The following is a 19,424-nucleotide window of genomic DNA, read 5'->3' on the forward strand; positions in this document are numbered from 1 at the left end:
GACACTGTGGATTCAAATCCTGGATCTGACAGTTGCTATGCAAGTTTCATAAAGTACCTCAGTTCACTAATCTGTAAAATGGAAGGTGATGATATTTACATTGGTGAGTTCTGAGAATTAATTATACATGTAATGAAGACTAAATAAATCAATACTTACGAAGTAGTGCTTCTTGAACTGTCCACCTGGGGAGGTTGTTAAAATACAAATTCCAATTCAGTAGGTCAAGGGTGGGGCCTGAGATTGTGTCTTTCTATTAAGCTCCTGATTGATGTGCTGTATGTCAAATTGCAAGAAAAATAATGTACTTAATAAGAACTCAGTAAATTACCTCTTTGGGTTCTTTGAGATCAGTCAGCTCTCAGCAGTGGTGCTGTGTTGACTCAACCATTGCCCGTGAATTTTTCACAGGTGACTCCCCAGGCTCGGTCCTAGAACTGGGATTACTGCAACTAAAATGACACCATGTTGCTTCCTTCTCTCTTTACATTTTTTAGTCATGGACTTGTTGCTTGAGTGTAACTCAAGGATTACTAATTTGTAGAATTTTAGCACTTGAAGGAACTTTAGTTGAGATCATTTACTAGTGAAACCAAGTCTCCCCAGCCCAATACCTCCCCACCTTTCCATTTGGAAATACATGTGAGGGTAGGCTATTTTGGCTGTCACAACTGCTGGGACTAGTCACCAGCATTTAAAAGGCAAAGGCCGACAAGGCTTAATGTCTTCAGTGTGGGGGACATTTCTGTTTAGCTAAGAATTGTCTTTCCCCCAAAACCAGGACTTCCCCATTGGGAGGATCTCTGAGACAGTATCCCTTTGTTTCCTAAGTGTGAAACTGGCCCACAGAGTTCAGGTTGACAGCATATTCCTCCAGCTGGCTGGTAGTAGAGCTGCGGTTGACACAAGTGTCTTCTCTCCTAGTCTGTTGCTCCTTACATTATAATATTCGGCCTGTCTTATTTTCAAACTGTTTTAAGTGTTAAATGACTCACTAGTGAAGCTTAGCGTGATCTTTGCCTACTGTCTGAAAAGTGGTGGTAACAAGATCGTGTCTGATAAAATATATTGCCCTTTGGCTCATGGTCATATACTTACTTTTATTCTTAGTCATCAAAATGACTAAGAGGTCTAAGTATTTGGTAGTTATCTCTTAAGATTACCTGAGAACCATTAGGATGTTTATGACAGAAAATAACACCCTTGAGATTTGGAATCCTTAGTTCTAATTCTTTTTCTGTTACTGACTTGTTGGATGACCTCTGGCAAGTCACTAAGGTTTTGTTTACTATATTTTGAAGTCATGAAAGTGGATTTAAAATAGGATTGAAGGGCAGTGCCTGTGGCTCAGTGAGTAGGGCTCCGGCTCCGTATACCAAGGGGGTGGGTTCCAACCCGCACCCAGCCAAACTGTAACAAAAAAATAGCTGGGCAATGTGGTGGGCGCCTGTAGTCCCTCGGGAGGCTGAGGCAGGAGAATTGCCTAAGCCCAAGAGCTGGAGGTTGCTGTGAGCTGTGATGTAACAGCACTTTACCAAGGCAACAAAGTGAGATTCTATCTCTAAAAAAAAAATAATAATATTATTTAAAAATAATAAAATAAAAAATAAAATAGGATTTAAAAAACCTATTTCAGGGCACGTATTGAATTGATTACCACTAAGGTGGGGAAGAGAAGCATTTTTCATTTTGTGCTTCATCTTTTTGTACCATTTTAACATTTCAAAAGAATATATTATACATTACAAACTTGGAATATAAATAATTTTATTTGGAAAACGCTTTATTTATTTAAACAGTCTTACTGTGTTGCCCTGGGTAGAGTGGTGTAGTGTCAGCATAGCATATAGCAAACTTAAACTCTTGGGCTCAAGAGATTTTCTAGCACCCTCCTGAGTAGCAGGGACTATAGTTGTCTGCAATGATGCCTGGCTAGTTTTTCTGTTTTTGGTAGAGACAGGGTCTTGTTCTTGCTCAGGCTGGTCCTGAAGTCCTGAGCTCAAGCAATCCACCCACCTCAGCCTCCCAGCGTGCTGGGATTACAGGCATGAGTCACCATGCTTGGCCTTGAAAGGGCTTTGAAAAAATTTAGAACTTCTGAAATCAGCGTGTGTCTTAAATTTGATGGTAGTTTAATTGGCAGTGTTTTTCTTAATGGTTATTCTGACGGCATCTGCTTTACTGCAGTACAGTTTTGTCATTCACTATCAGAGTTAGTGCAGACTACGTGTTAAAGAGCGTGTCCATAGGAAGACAGCTCTTACTTCTGACTCCAGCTGCACTTCTGACCAGTTGGCTACAAAATTGAGAGTTTCTGTAACCCTCTCAGGCTCAGTAATTCTCCAGAACAGTTCACACAACTCTGGAAGGCACTGCACTTACAATCCCAGTTATAGTATGAAGGAGGTAAATCAGAATAAATCCGAACCAGCCAACTGAAGAGATGCTAGAGGGCTGGGAGGGTCCTGAATGCAGAGCTTCTGTGCCCTCTCCTGGTGGAATCAAGACCTGCCACCCTCCCAGCACATCTAAGTGTTCCCCAACCAGGAAGCTCTACTTCAGTACAGACTTTTTTTTATCAGGGTTTCATTACCAGGGCATGATTGATTGAATCATTGACCTATTATCCACTATTAACTAGAATTCTTTTTTTTTTTTTGGAGACAGTCTCAAGCTGTCGCCCTGGGTAGAGTGCTATGGTGTCATAGCTCACAGCAGCCTCCAGCTCTTGGGCTCAAGTGATATTCTTGCCTCAGTTTTTCTATTTTTAGTAGAGACTGGGTTTCACTCTGTTTTTTTGCTTAGGCTGCTCTTGAACCTGTGAGCTCAAGCTGTCCACTCCCCTCAGCCTCCCAGACTTAGAATTCCTGGGAAATGAAATGTAGTTGTCTTTTCCAGGTATCTTAGCTGTGGGCATTATTTAGGAGAACTAATATAGAAAGATACTACTCTTGGCTAAGAGGTATGATCTGTTTTTAATAGCATCTCTGTATCTGTTGCCTGGTTCGGAGAGAAATTACCATATGCACATATATTTAAATTTAAGTGGACTATAATACCTCTTAGAAGCATTGAAAGGAAACCAAAACTATTACAGTAGTCTTATATGACAATAATATCATTAACCCCAGCTTTGACAGTAATATTAACCACAAAGTATACGCACCAGATTAACATGAATCCACCAGATGACAATATTAAATGAACCTCATCTTTTGACAGTGTTATTACCATTAACCCTGTTATGTCAACAATATGAGCATTAATCAACAAGGAAACAACTATGACATTGGTCTTACTGTTTCCCTAAAGCAAAAGGAGTAGTTCAAATGCTGAATAAAACTTTTTTTTTTTGAGATGGTGTCTCACTTGGTCACCCTCGGTAGAGTGTCATGGCATCTTAGCTCACAGCAACTTCAAATTCTTGGGCTCAAAAAAAAAAATTCTTGGGCTCAAGTAATTCTCATGCCTCAGCCTCCCTAGTAACTGGGACTACAGGCACCCACCACAGTGCCCAGCTATTTTTTAAAGACAGGGTCTTGCTCCTGCTCAGGTTGCTCGCAAACTCGTGAGCTCAGGTAATCCACCTCCCTCAGCCTTCCAAGTGCTGGGATTATAGGCATGAGCATTGTGCCTGGCTTGAATAAAACTTTTCTTTTGCCAGCATTACTTTCTTCTATACCTGTTTTACAATATGTAATTTCTCTTTGATTTTTTTTTTTTTTTTAAACAGAGTCTCATTCTGTTGCCCTGGGTAGAGTGCTATGGAATCATAGCTCACAGCAACCTCAAACTCTTGGGCTCGAGATCCTCCTGCCTCAGCCTCCTGAGTAGCTGGGCCTATAGGCACCTGCCAGGATGCCCAGCTAGTTTTTTCCTTTTTTAGTAGAGATGGGGTCTCACTCTTGCTCAGCCTGGTCTCCAACTCCTGAACTCAAGCAATCTAACTGCCTTAGCCTCTCAAGAGTGTTAGGATTACAGGCGTGTGCCACTGTGCCAGGCCTTTCCTTTGATTTGTGAGAGATTTAACAAACAGCTCATTACCAGTGTGTTAAATTTTTGGAACTTTGAAACATAAAATTGAGCTGTAAGCATATTGCAGGAGTTCCCTCCCCCATACACTCTACTCTATTAAATAAGCCCATGAGTTTAATCAGTAAATGGAATTAGTTCCTCATTTTGCTTATTTGTATACTCTTGAAATATCACTTATTTATGTATTTATGTTAAATTAATGATAGATTTTGAGGTTCTCTTGAGTTTTCCTTTTTCTCCCACCAGAGAAAATACTTTCTTTAGGCAGAAGTATACCAAAAGGGTTGCCAAAATCTACAGAGCCTTTGTAGGCCAGGAAATTTGAGCAAAATATGTCAGAATTAGAATGATTTCATTTCTCTGTTTTCTAGAGAGAAATAGAAAAATGAAGTGAGATTTAGTATGAAAAGGTATAATTATTTTTTGGTCCTGAATATGTCATCATTATGTGAAATTATGACATTTTTTAAAATTATTTTTTTGAAAGAGATTTCATTGTCTTACATAACTTCATTTTTTCATGAGATAATGAATCATGGTTTTTTTTTTTTTTTAATTTATTGTTGGGGATTCATTGAGGGTACAAGAAACCAGGTTACACTGATCGCATTTGTTAGGTAAAGTCCCTCTTACAATTGTGTCTTGTGCCCGAAACGTGTGGCACACAAGACCCTGAAATTATGACATTTAAATACATGAACTCTAAATCCTAAACTAATGGCAGGGTTCAGGTAGAATTTTATCACATTAGAAAGGTGTCTAAGATACCTCAGAGACTCTTGAGTTCTAGAAGACCCTCAAGATTGGTCCAATTTGATTCTTGCAGGAGTCTCTTCTAAAATATCTGTGACAGATGCCTCTCTAATCTCTGTGAGCAATTTTGAGAGGCAGTATGTTTCCTTATTGGGCATCTCTAATTATTAAGATTCTTCTTTATGATAAAATGATTATTTTTTCCTTTGGGTAGATGCCCAGGAATGGGATTGCAGGATCAAATGGGAAGTCTAATTTGAGTTCTTTGAGGATTCTCCATACTTTGTTCCAAAAAGATTGTATTAGTTTGCAGTCCCACCAGCAGTGTAAAAGTGTTCCCTTCTCTCCACATCTACTTCAGGACCTTGGCAATAAACTGTTCATCGCAGCTCAATTTACAGTCACCAAAACGTAGAAACAACCTACATGCCCGGCAACCTAGGAATGGGTTAACCAGCTGTGGTGTATGTACACCATGGAATGCTATTCAGCCATTAAAAAAGATGGAGACTTTACATCGTTTGTATTAACCTGGATGGAGTTGAAACACATTCTTCGTAGTAAAGTGTCACAAGAATGAAGAAGCAAGAATCCAATGTACTCAATTCTAATATGAAGCCAGTAGATGATGTAACATACAACCACATAAGAGAAAAACTCAACTCAAGGTGGGAGGTGGGGGAAAGCCAGCAGAGGGAAAGGGGAGGGAGATGGAGGGTTACAGTGTATGACACACCTATGGGGGCAGGCCACAGTTATAAGAGGGACTCTACCTAACAAATGCAAACAGTATAACCTAATTCTTTGTACCCTCAATGAACCTGAAACAAACAAATAAAAAAGATTCTTCTTTATACGAGGGCTGTCTAGAAAGTATTCAGCCATGTACTATGAAAAATAGAGACATACCGGGCGGCGCCTGTGGCTCAGTGAGTAGGGCGCCGGCCCCATATGCTGAGGGTGGCGGGTTCAAACCCAGCCCCGGCCAAACTGCAACAACAACAAAAAAAAATAGCCGGGCGTTGTGGTGGGCGCCTGTAGTCCCAGCTGCTCGGGAGGCTGAGGCAAGAGAATCGCGTAAGCCCAAGAGTTAGAGGTTGCTGTGAGCTGTGTGACGCCACGGCACTCTACCAAGGGCCATAAAGTGAGACTCTGTCTCTACCAAAAAAAAAAGAAAAATAGAGACATACCTGGCTGGGGCCTTCTGGACAGCCCTTGTATTTAGTCCTTTAGTCCAAATCTACCTATGCAGTTTCTGGTTGTTCCTGGTCTCATTCTTTGGAGCAATGCAGGGTGAGTCTAATCCTTCCTGACATGTGAAGATGCAGTTCTTTCTTGGTCTCCTTGTCTTCAAGTTAATCCTCCTTTAATCACCCTCATGTTACAGTATGTTGACCTCGCCAGGATACAGTTTATTAGAAGGCCCTCTTAAAATACATCTTTTTGAGAAGAATTCTACCATTGTACTGGGAAAATGTCTAACGTTGTCAAAGACCTTTGTGAATTTTGATCTTCTTTGGCTAGGGATTAATCATAACTAGTGTTTTTATTCCAAAAGTTCATTTTCCATTTCTTTTAAATTCAGTCTTCGATGGTCTTTAAAGATTTTTTTGTTCTTTGGTCCTTCCCCATGTAAGTAGTTCATTCTGAATTTGTTTCATAGTTTCTGGGAGCTGTAAGACTGAACTCAGAAGTCAGGAGGGTCCAGGTAGTTGTTATTTTTTGCACATCAGTATGGTTACTTTTCCTAAGTTATCATTTTGACATAGTTGTGTATGTTCATCTTTGTAATATTCCTGTTTTGTGATATTTCTTACTTAAAAATCTTGTTGATAAGAGAATTTTGTAGTTCTTCAGCCATAAAACACAGACATCCTTCGTTTCTTTTTGCCATAATGGGAAGTGTATGTCATTTCTTCTAAATAAAACAATACTTAAATTTTCTGAACAGAATCCTTATTTAATGTTTTTTAAGACCTTTTGCATACATATCGACTTTCCCATACTTGGTTTTTGGTTGTTTCAGGTGAGGGAGATACTCTGTTTTATATTGTAATTAAAATTTGATTTCAGTACTAAAATTCTTTTGAATATTGTCAGCATGTTATAGAATATTTACTATGATATGTGAGATATTTTGCTAAATACTTTGCATGCTGCGTAGTAACTTGTTGTAAATAAATCAACAAATGTATTAACAGTCCTGTGAAGTAGGTGCTATTGTTATTTCTACTATATTGATGAAGAATTTGAGTTGAAGTTAAATAAAAGAATTTAGGATGACAAGGTTAAATTACTTGCACAGGGGCATGCAGTTGATAAATAGCAGAACTAAGACTCAACCCAAGTAGAGTGACTTTTGGAGCCCATGCTCTTAGCCACTGTATTTGTAACTGTTAGTTTTCTAATGAAAGATTATAAAAGAGCTGTCTTGCTGTTATGACTAGTGTAGTTCCTTCTGTCAAAATACAAATTGATAACTTTTGGTTTTATAGGTATTTTTAAGTATTTTAAGTCTGTGCAATTTAAAATATGGTGTCACTGGAGGCCTCAAAGTTAGACATTCTAGTTTTACCTTAGCTTTCAATTAGGGCCATGTAGTAGAATGATTTTGGAGAATTATTGGTCCATTCATTCCTAGTTTATGGAAGAATCAGCAGTGAAGTTGGTGGAAATATATAGTGCCTGGGATATAATAGGCAACCCTAGAGTCTGTTTCTATAATTGCGTGTGTAGCTTATATGATATCAGTTACAGCCAGAAGCTCTTTGGGGTCCTCAAAGAGTATTATAAGTATATACTCCTGAGTACTATGTACTCCTGAGACAAGAAACTTTGAAAAACACTTTTTTAGTTGTTCTATAGGTTTTTAAAGAAAATCTTGATCTGGAAGTAAAAATCAAGAATATATTGAAAGATTAAAAAATTAAATGGAGAATTTTTATTACTTACCAAATATATTTGTTTAATTTTGCAAGCAGGAGACTGGAACCTATTGAACGACCACTTCAGATTGTTTATGATTACTTGTCCAAACTGGGATTTGATGATCCTGTGCGTATACAGGAGGAGGCTACAAATCCTGACCTTGGCTGTATGATTCGATTTTATGGTGGTAAGAATTTATTAGTGGCTTTATGAATATGTTAACTGCTTTTACATTGATCATTTGTGCCTTCATCTTCATTCAGCTTTTAAAAGTATTTTATCAAAAGCTATATTTAAGCCAGTTATCTCATATAGTAAAAGACAAACAACAACAAAAACAAGAGATCAGGGGTTAGGGAGGACTCAGAAGTGTGAGCCAAAAATAGCTTCCCTTTTAATTTTTGCTCTTTTTGTTCTTGTGTTCTACTGACTTACTAGAATTATTTTATACCTTTGCCAGAATCTTGATCTGATCATGCTTTCGTACTGGTTATTTTTTTCAAGCTCCTGCTAAAGTCTATGAACTTGTGGATAGTTAAATAACGTTGAGAAATAAGTATTCATCGCAATATATGACTCGACATTTGATGAGTACATCTGTTAGATTTACGTATTGGCGGATTGGCTTTAGTTCTAGGATTTTTGACTTGCTCTTCTCTTTTGTGCAGTTTTCCCCCTATAAATTTTTTACCTGATCACTTCAACAATAGTTAGACTTATTAAAATCAGATACCCTTTGCAGATATCACTTTTTTATGATACGTAGCTTGGTAATACTACTACTGAGTAACATTCATGGAGTGCTTACTGTGTGCCGGTATGCTTATGAATTACCTAATTTACTCTTTACCCGATGCCATAGGAGCTACCTAATTCACCCTATGCTATAGGGACCACCATCTCATTTTACAGATGAGAAAACTGAGACAGAGAGAACTTAAATAACTTGTTCAAGGTCATACAACTAATAAATGACAGAGCCATTTAACATCATTCTGATTAATATAATCCACTTACCAAACAGTTGAGACAGAATGGTTACATTGGTTAATATATAGACATATATATTACTAAGTAATATATGGTAATAAAGTAATAAATGGTTAAATTATTAATATATAGACATACGTATTACTAAGTAATATATATGTACTTAGTACATATATATGTACTAAGATTCCCTGCTCTCATTCACTTAGTTTCTCTCTGTCTGTCTCTCTCTCTCTCTCACACACACACACACACACACACACACACACACATATATATATTTTTCCTTTTTGGGGAGGTACGGTCCTTTTTTTTGAGACAGAGTCTCACTTTGTCATCCGCGGTAGAGTGCTGTGGCATCACAGCTCACAGCAACCTCAAACTCTTGGGCTGAAGTGATTCTCTTGTCTCAGCCTCCCAAGTAGCTGGGACTACAGGCACCCCAACAACGCCCAGCTATTTTTTTGTTGCAGTTGTTTAGCTGGCCCGGGGTGGGTTCAAATTCCGCCATAACCACTGCAATGGGCGCTAAGCCAAAAGATAGGGTCTTTCTTTTTTTCTTTTCTTTTTTTTTTTGTAGAGACAGAGTCTCACTGTACCGCCCTCAGGTAGAGCGCCATGGCGTCACACGGCTCACAGCAACCTCTAACTCTTGGGCTTACGCGATTCTCTTGCCTCAGCCTCCCGAGCAGCTGGGACTACAGGCGCCCGCCACAACGCCCAGCTATTTTTTTGTTGCAGTTTGGCCGGGGCTGGGTTTGAACCCGCCACCCTCAGCATATGGGGCCGGCGCCCTACTCACTGAGCCACAGGCGCCGCCCAAGATAGGGTCTTTCTATGTGTTGCCCATGCTAGAGTGCAGGGCAGTTGCTGTTTATAGGCACAATCATAGCACACTATAGACCTGAACTCCTGAGTAGCTAGGACTGTTGGTACACATCACTATGCTTGGCTAGTTTCTATATACTTCTTGATACAACTCTGGAACAAAATGTGACATACTGGTATTATTAAATGCACTTCAGAAGATTTTATTTGTACTTTTTTTTTTTTTTTTGGCCGGGGCTGGGTTTGAACCCGCCACCTCCGGCATATGGGACTGGCACCCTACTCCTTGAGCCACAGGTGCCGTACTTCATTACATTTTTAAAGTTGGTTTTAAATTCAATTCTGAAAGTTGGCTTCATTTTATTTTATTTCCTGGGCCGGGCATGGTGGCTCACGCCTATATTCCCAACACTCTAGGAGTCTTAGGTGGGTGGATTGCTTGAGCTCAGGAGTTCAAGGCCAGCCTGAGTAATATTGAGACCCCATCTCTACCAAAAATAGAAAAACTGAGGTAAGATGATCACTTGAGTCCAAGAGTTTGAGGTTGCTGTGAGCAATGATGCCATGGCACTCCACTCAAAGTGCCACAGTGAGACTCTTAAAAAAAAAAATTATTCCGGGCGGCGCCTGTGGCTCAAAGGGGTAGGGCGCCGGCCCCATATGCCAGAGGTGGCAGGTTCAAACCCAGCCCTGGCCAAAAACTGCAAAAAAAAAAAAAAAAATTATTCCATTACTCTGACTCTTTGGGAGTGATTGTTCTTTCTTTTCATGCCTGAGTAAAAATCATCCTTAGAGATTTATTTTTTAATTTATCTTTGGTTAGAATATGTTACTATTTGGGAGGCCAAGGCAGGAGGCGGATCACGTGAGCTTAGGAATTCAAGACTGCAGTGAGCTGTGATTAGACCACTGCACTCCAGCCTGGGTTACAGTGAGACCCTGTCTCTAAAAAAAAGAGAGAGAGAAAGAAAGAAAACAGAGGAGAACTTGTGTGGTGTATGGGGTTTGAAGATTCACTTTCAACATGGTTCACCACATGGCTGTGTGGTAAAAGGCCTCAGATTCTTAGCAGCTGTTGGTGGAAGGCTTCAGTTCCCTGCCGTGTGGCTCTCGCTATGGGACTGGCTGCACATCCTAATAGCATAGCAGCTCACGCCCCCCAGTGCTGAGACAAGCGCACACATCCATGGAGGTGTCAGTGTTTTTTATGACCAAACCTCATATGGTACCATCATTTTTACCACTTTCTGTTTATATTAAGAAATGATTCACTAAACATAGCCCACACCGTAGAGAGGGGAATTAGGCTCCCACTTTTGAAGGAGGGAGTATCACAGAATTGGTGGACATATCTTATTTTTTTTTGAGACAGAGTCTCACTTTGTCGCCCTTGGTAGAGTGCTGTGACATCATATCAAGCAATTCTCTTGCCTCGGCCTCCCAAGTGACTAGGACTACAGGCACCCTCCTCAACGCCTAGCTATTTTTTAGAGACAGGGTCTCTCTCTTGCTCAGGCTGGTCTCCAACTCGTGAGCTCAGGCAATTGACCTTTCTCAGCCTCCCTAGTACTGGGATTATAGGTGTGACTGGCTCTGTGGACATATCTTAAAACCATCATAGAAAGTACGCTTTCCCTCTCACCTTTCTCCTCCAACTGTCCAGTTCTTGAATCCAGAAATAACCACTGTTAACAGAAGATTTGAAGTGTTGTCTTTGAAGTAAATTGCTTAGTAATCAGCTTTAAATATTCCATGTATGGGATCTATAGTGAGTCAGCTTTGTTAGAATATAGTGTCAATAAGGCCAAAGTCATAAGGACCAAAGGTCAAACCAGTTAATGTTATGTTCTCTCATTAAAGAAGGTACCCAGGGTCCCGGGTATTAGTTTTCATTCTTGTTGGAGAGCAAGTGCTGGGGGACCAGTGAGGAATGGCTGTCTCAGTGCAAAGTCATGATTTAAAAGCTATGGAAATATTTTGCTAATGGTTAGTGGGTAACATGATCCGTCACCAGGATTAAGAGAGCAATTGATCAGCTCTCTTATTTGTATTTGAGAATACAGGGTCTAGAGCAGGTGTCCTCAAACTTTTTAAACAGGGGTCCAGTTCACTGTCCCTCAGACTGTTGGAGGGCTGGATTATAGTTAAAAAAAAAAAAAAAAAACTGAACAAATTCCTATGCACACTGCATATACCTTATTTTGAAGTAAAAAAACAAAACGGGAACAAATACAATCACACTGCCTCAAGTGGCCTGCGGGCTGCAGTTTGAGGACCCCTGATCTGGAGAGTGATTTTTGCTAGTGACATTGTATTCTGGACTGTCCAGCTCAAGTAGCACAGCCCCAAGCATTGCTTTCTGGAGCACATTCCCTGCACACATTGTTTAAAACACTTTTGTCCAAAGAGCATAAAAACAAACAAAAGAAGAAAGACACAAAAAATCAACATTAATATGTTTCCTTTCATTTAAAGTTCAAAAACAAGCAGATCAGAGCCATATTGCTTAGAGGCGTGTGCAGTACTGCTGTCTGTCAAAGTCTGTTCTTCCTTAATAACAACGGTAGCTGAGCACATGGTTTCCTCCTGGCTAAACCTCATCTGCCAGCCTGCCTGCCTCCCTCCCTTTCTCTGTCTTTCTTTTCCCCTTCATTTCATAATGAGTTCCCTATCCTTTCCTGGAGTTAGGCGTGCACATGTGAGAACATTTTCTTCAGTGGTATGGGGTGGAGTGGATGTGTTCACTTCTGCACCTGGTTCCTAGAACTGCCAGTGTGTGTTTCTCACTGCTCTTTTCCACCTGGGTGGGCTGGGAGGGTAGTAATCAGCACAATATTTTAAAAATATGTATGTAAAAGTTACAGGTTGGAAAAAAGTTTAGTCATAAATATGGTAACCAAAGGATATATATTCAGAGTATATACATAAGTTCTTTAAATAATCACTATAAAAATGACACAACTTTGTTTTGTGCAGAAGTTTAAAATTTGTATTTACTCAGATTTAGTCATTTTAATGCATTTATATTCTGTCCCTATTCTAGGTCATAAACATAGCCTATATTTTATTCTTGTACTTTTTTTTTTTTTTTTAGAGATTTTACTCTTTTTTTTCCTGGTTAGGTTAGCCAAAGGTTTATCTATTTTATTGACCTTTTCAAAAAACCAACTTTTTGATTTATTGATCTGTTGTATAATTCTTTTGTTTTCAATTTCATTTAATTCTGCTCTACTTTTGGTTATTTCTTTTCTTCTACTGGATTTGGGGTTAGAATGTTCTTCCTTTTCCAGTTGCTTGAGATGTCGCATTAAGTTGTTAACGTCCTCTTTTTCCGTTTTCTTGAGAAAGGCTTGCAGTGCTATAAATTTCCCTCTTAGGACTGCCTTTGCGGTATCCCGGAGGTTCTGATAATTCGTGTCTTCATTGTCATTTTGTTCCAAAAATGTGGTAATTTCCTTCTTAATCTCATTGCTGACTCAGCTATCATTCAGCATAAGGTTATTTAACTTCCATGTTTTTGTATGAGTATGCAGATTCCTGTTGTTACTGAGCTCAACTTTTATTCCATGTTGGTCCGAGAAGATGCAAGGAATAATTTCTATTTCTTTAAATTTACTGAGGTTAGACTTGTGACCTAAAATGTGATCAATTTTGGAGAATGTTCCATGGGCTGATAAGTATGTGTATTCAGTTTTGTTGGGATGAAATGTTCTGTAGATGTCTCCTAAATCCAAATGTTGAATGGTTAGGTTTAAATCTAAAATTTCTTTGCTCAGCTTCTTATTGGAGGATCTATCCAACACTGCCAGAGGAGTGTTGAAATCTCTGACTATTATGGAGCTGGAGGAAATCAAGTTGCTCATGTCTGTTAGAGTTTCTCTTATAAATTGAGGTGCATTCTGGTTGGGTGCATCGATATTAATAATTGAAATTTCATCATATTGAGTATTACCCTTAACAAATATGAAGTGACCATCCTTATCCTTCCTTACCTTTGTTGGTTTAAAGCCTATTGTGTCTGCATATAGAATTGCAACACCTGCTTTTTTCTGATTACCATTTGCCTGAAATATGGATGACCATCCTTTCACCCCGAGTCTATATTTATCTTTTAAGGTAAGATGTGACTCTTGTATGCAGCAAATATCTGGCTTGAGTTTTTGTATCCAGTCAGCCAACCTGTGCCTCTTTAGAGGACAGTTTAAGCCGTTCACATTAATGGAGAATATTGATAAGTCTGGTCAAATTTTGGGTATCAAGTTTTTTGAAAGTCCAGTGGACATTCTTAATCCTTTTGCCACTGTGGAAATTGGAGTTTGATCAAAGTTTCTTAGTCAGTTTACTTTTGTGGTAGAGTATTGGGCTGGTCGTTATGGAGGATAGGTCTGAGAATATCCTGAAGAGCTGGTTTGGTTATGGAAAATTTCTTCAACATATGAATGTCGTTAAAGTGTTTAATTTCTCCATCATAAATGAAACTCAGTTTAGCTGGATACAGGATCCAGGGTTGAAAGTTATTTTGCTTTAGGAGATTAAAAGTCGATGACCACCCTCTTCTGGCTTGAAAAGTTTCAGCAGAGAGATCTGCAGTCATTCTATCTAATATTCTTCCCTTTGTAGGTAATGGCTTTCTTACGTCTGGCTGCTTTGAGAATTTTCCCCTTCGTATTAACTTTAGTGAAGTTAATTATGATATCCTGGGAGATGTCTTATTGGGATTGAGTCATGCTGGGGTTCTGAAACTGTCTGCTATCTGAATTTCAGAATCTCTTGGCATGTCTGGAAAATTCTCTTTCATAATTTCATGGAGAAGGGCCTCTGTGTCTTGCGAGGCCACTTCAGCACTTTCAGGGATTCCAATGAGGTGGATATTAGCCTTCTTCGAATTATCCCAGAGCTCTCTGAGAGAATGATCTGTTTTTGCTTTCCATTTCTCTTCCTCTTTGAGAGTTTGGGAGTGTTCAAAGGCTTTGTCTTCAATGTCAGAAATCCTTTCTTATGCTTGCTCCACTCTGTTTCTGAGGGATTATACTGTATTTTTCAGATCTTTGAGGGCTGCAAATTCTTGCTTCAGTGTGTCAAAATCTTTGGTGGTTTTGTCTTTAAATTCGTTAAATTCTTGAGACAACTTTTGAATTTCTCCTCAAATTTCTAATTCTGACTTTTGAATTGCTCCTCAAATTTCTAATTCTGACTTTTGAATTGCTGCCTAAATTTCTAATTCCAAATTTTCCTCCATTCTATTAATCTTGTTTGCAATCCAAATTCTGAATTCAATTTCTGACATCTCGGCTAGCTGTTTATGAATGAGATGTTCAGTTACATCTGCCATATCTTTCCTTGGGGGGTTGATCTATTCTGGTATTCATGTTACCAGAGTTTTTCGGCTGATTCCACCCCGTGATTATTTTACACCATTTGATTTTTTCCCCTGGAGCTTTGTCGAGGACCTGTACAGTGCTATGGCCTGAGAAACTGGGGATCTGTTTGGTATGGTGGGGCTAAGTGGTTCTGTCTTGTTTTCCTGTTCTTGTACTTTTATGTTCATATTTTTAAAATATGATAGACAGGAGGAATCTAACTTTATTTATTTATTTTTTTTTAGCCAGTTGCCCCAACAAAATTAGTGAAATTAGCCCACCTTTTCCTACTGATCTGGAACATGGCTTTTATTTTTATTAAGTTTCCATATAAGCAAGAGTCTGTGTTTGGATTCTACCTGTTACACTGATCTATTTGTCTTTTCTTATGCCAATAGCAAAACTATTTTAACTAGTATACATATATGATCTATTTTGATAATCAGCAGGATGTTCACTATCACTGCCCTTGGGACATCAGGGAGAGCTCTAGAAATTGGGGAAGGCTTTGTGAAGAAGTTGTATTGGAATTAGTTCTTTAAAATTTGGCAGAATTTCAATAATAAGCAGAAATGAAAGAGGACAGAGGTAGGAGACTAGAAATTTCATCATATGTTCTGGTGAATCATAGATAATTTGCGTCCAGGGTGTTTTGGGCCATGGCTGTACTACTAGGAGCTTAGCCTTCATTTGGCAGATGGTAGCAGGAGGTGATGTGCTCCATGTGAGCTAGAGAATCTGGTCAAGTGTGGGTCACTCAGCTGTGAAATGATAGGGAACCTAAAGTAGGGGATGGGAAGGAATTGTTCACAGGAGAGACTTTCTGAAGGACTAGTCAGTAAACATTGATGGTTGGTGGGAAGTGGAGCCAAGAGTTAGAGCTAACTGTGAGGTTTTGAACCTGGGTGACTTGAGGAGGGAATAGAGCTTGGGTTGTGAGAAGGAGCTGGTTTCAGGGTTGGTGAGGACTTGGTTTCGGCCTGGTTGGTTTTCACAGTGATAAATGTCTAGGTGGAGATGCCTGGAAGACAGCTGGAAGCATGGAATGAGCACTTAGGAAATATAGCTCTGGGAGAACAAAACACTGAGAAGGTGGAGTTTCGAATACAGGTGGCCCTTCATCCCTAATGAGGATCAAAAACATTTTTTTTCCTCTTTTTTTGGAGACATATTCTCACTCCATTGCCGTCGAAGAGTGCTGTGGCATCACAGCAACCTTCAGCTCTTGGGCTTAGGCAATCCTCCTGCCTCAGCCTCCCGAGTAGCTAGGACCACAGGCTCCTGCCACAGTGCCTGGCCGTCTTTTCTTTTTGTTGCAGTTTGGCCAGGGCCAGGCTGGAACCCACCACCCTCAGTATATGGTGTTAGCACCCCACTCACTGAGCCACAGGCGCCACCCGGATCAAAAACATTTTGAAAACAACAGTGCAACAGTAAAAAATACATAAATTTAGAAAATATAGTTTTATATTATATTAGGCATTATCGGCAATCTAGAGATGATTCAAAGTATATAGGAGGTTGTATGTAGACTATGTGCAAATACTGTGCTTTTTTTTTTGTTTGTTTTGTTTTCAGCCAGAGTCTTGGCCTGTTTCCTGGACTAGATTGCAGTGGCATCATCATAGCTCACTGCAACCTCAAACTCCTGGGTTCACTTGCTCCTCCTGTCTCAGTCTCCCAAGTAGCTGTGATTACAAATGTGTGCCACCATGCCTGGCTAATTTTTAAATTTTTTTGTAGAGATGAGGGGTTTGCTTTTTTGGTCAAGCTGTTCTCAAACTCCTGGTCTCATGCAGTCCTCTCACCTTGGCCTCTCAGAGTGCTAGGATTACAGGTGTGAGCCTCTGTGCTTGGCCTATGCCATTGTATGTAAGGGACCTTGGCATCTGTGGATTTTGGTATTTGTGGAAGAATTTTGGAACCAGCCCATTGTGAATACTGAGGAAAGACTATGTAGGTGAAAGAATTGGGCTAGAATAGTAGATGAAATGGTTATCCCATGTATCTAGTGTTAATATACAAAGTTTTATTGCATGATATGCTTTTAAGGCTTCGAGGAAATCTGCCCATTTCCTCATTCTGAATATACATTCTTTGAATACTATATTTGTGACTAAAGTAATGCCTGAGGTTTCATAATCAGTTATGTGTTACTGCTGGATTATAACCCGGTCTTCCCAACTCCTGGATTACCATTTGCACCACCTCATGCTCCTGCCGCTCCTGCTTATTTCCATGTGTAGATGCTTACCTGTTTTTAGTAGTGCTATTACCAAAAACTTCACCTCTCACCTCTCTTCACTATGTCTGAGGCACATGAAGACGTCTGATGGAAAGGAGAATGCTTAAAGAAAGAGACAGTCTTGGGCACACATACCAGCTTCTGCCTTTATCGTGCTAATAGCTGACTGAGATGTCACCCATAAGTTTCTCCCTATGAGAGTCAGAGGGATGAAAATTATATACAGAATCAGAGTATTAGTACTTCTGTAATTATTAATTTCTTACTTCATGAATAGACTAACAACAATAGTAGCTGTCATTTATTCCATACTTCTTTTGTACCTAAAACTATTCTTACACATAACATTTATTATCTTATTTAAGTTTTACTGGAACCCCTTAAAGCTAGGTAGTATATATTAAGGTCCAAACTATATCAGTGAACAAAGTAAAGCTCAGTGAAATGAAGGAGTTTAAGCAAACAGGGGAAGTGACACAGCCAAGATTCAAACTCACGTATCTGACCCTAAAGTTATGATCTTAACCACTCTTACTCCGCCTTTCTCTGCATACACAGAAAATAACAACTGCTGGGAAGAACGGTTAACAGTGGCATTCCAGTAAAGTCTTGCTTTGTAAACCAAAATTCACAGGTACTACCATGATACGTATATAAATTCAGTGATGGATAATATTTTAGGGCTCAGATTTTGTTTTGTAATACCTATATTGCTTGGTCACTTATATCAATAAATGGAGTTGTTGAATGTTGACATATAACACTGTTTTTTGCCTGTTCAGTATTCTTATACTACTTTAATGGCAGATTATGAACTATTATTTTCTTTTCAGAAAAACCATGTCACATGGATCATCTGGATCGAATCCTACTGTCTGGCATCTATAACGTACGCAAGGGAAAGACTCAACTGCACAAGTGGGCTGAACGCCTGGTTGTTCTCTGTGGTACCTGCCTTATTGTTTCCTCAGTGAAGGATTGTCAAACTGGAAAGATGCACATTTTGCCTCTGGTTGGGGGAAAGGTAAGACTCACAAAGATGAAGTATTCATTTGATCATCTTAATTAAGAAAATATTGGCTGGGCACAGTGGCTTACACTTGTAATCCCAGCACTTTTTGAGGCCGAGGTGGGAAGATAACTAGAGGCAAGGAGTTTGAAACCAGCCTGGGCAAGATAGGGAGACCACGTCTCTATAAAAAATACAAATATCAGCCAGGCATGATGATGTGCAGCTGTAGCCACAACTAGTTGGGAGACTGAGGCGAGAGGATTCCTTGAACACAGGAGTTTGAAGCTGCAGTGAGCTATGATCATGCCGTTGCACTCCAGCCTGGGTGATACACCAAGACCTTGTTTCAGAAAATAAAACAAAATAAAATGCCACACATGCTTCCATAGCTTTTTCTCTTTTCAAAGAAGCACTGTTAAAGACTATATCAGAAACTCTTTGGGAGGTTCAGAGGCTATTCATGCTTCAAATCTTTCTGCAGAACCAGCTGTTGACACCCTTGCCTCCACTTTTAGGCACTAGATACGTTGCTGACAGCAAGAGTAGACAAGGGATGCCACCACTAGCAGCTGCCTTTGGAAACTGGAGATAAATACCAGCATCCATCATAAAATAGATTCTTTGTGATTTCTCCTTTTTTGCCAATAGATTAAAATTCATAAGCTCCTGTCTAGCAGCCAGAGAGATGTGCCTTTTCTCTCATATGCCTTAGAGGATTCCCCATCGTAGGAAAAGAGTTCACTTGCTAGTCAGTCAAATAGAATGACAAATGTCCAGAAGCAGAAAAGTTAATATTTATAGGAAGCAATATGTAGTTTTATTTCTTCTGTCTTGAATTTTGAATGTCATAAAACCAACCTGAATTTAAGAGGACTTCCAGACAAAATGACTTTGTGAATTCATACTTGGAGATATCAAATCTGATCCAAATACACAGCAATATAGATAGAATATGTATATTAAAAAGAGAAATATCTGATAAAAAATATAAAAGAACCCTTAAGAGAGGCTCAGGTATACATCAAATACATCCGGAGAAGAGAGTAAAAGAGAAGGGAGAAGCAATATCTGAAAAAGTAATGGCTGAAATTTTCTAGAAGTGAAGACAAACATGATAGATCTTCAGATAAAAAGTACACTGAATAATGAGTTGGATAAATAAAAATAAATCTACACCTAGACATACTGTAGAACACAAGGGATGAAGAGTGAATCATTAAAGCTTCCAGTGAGAAAGAGACTACCTGCAAAGGAGTGACAGTTGTGTTTTTAT

The 19,424-nt window shown here is 39.3% G+C and overlaps 1 protein-coding gene across 1 annotated transcript in view; it reads left to right on the top strand.

Annotated features, from left to right (window-relative positions):
* Nucleotides 1–19,424, top strand: part of PHLPP2 (PH domain and leucine rich repeat protein phosphatase 2) — a 69,142-nt gene that overhangs the window by 12,875 nt on the left and 36,843 nt on the right. Inside the window, exons 3-4 of the mRNA XM_053606287.1 lie at nt 7,770–7,903; nt 17,973–18,163. Of these exons, the coding sequence (XP_053462262.1) occupies nt 7,770–7,903; nt 17,973–18,163 (325 nt within the window). The remainder of the gene's footprint in view (nt 1–7,769; nt 7,904–17,972; nt 18,164–19,424) is intronic.

Source organism: Nycticebus coucang, chromosome 2 (assembly GCF_027406575.1).
Source record: "Nycticebus coucang isolate mNycCou1 chromosome 2, mNycCou1.pri, whole genome shotgun sequence".
Lineage (NCBI taxonomy): Eukaryota > Metazoa > Chordata > Mammalia > Primates > Lorisidae > Nycticebus > Nycticebus coucang.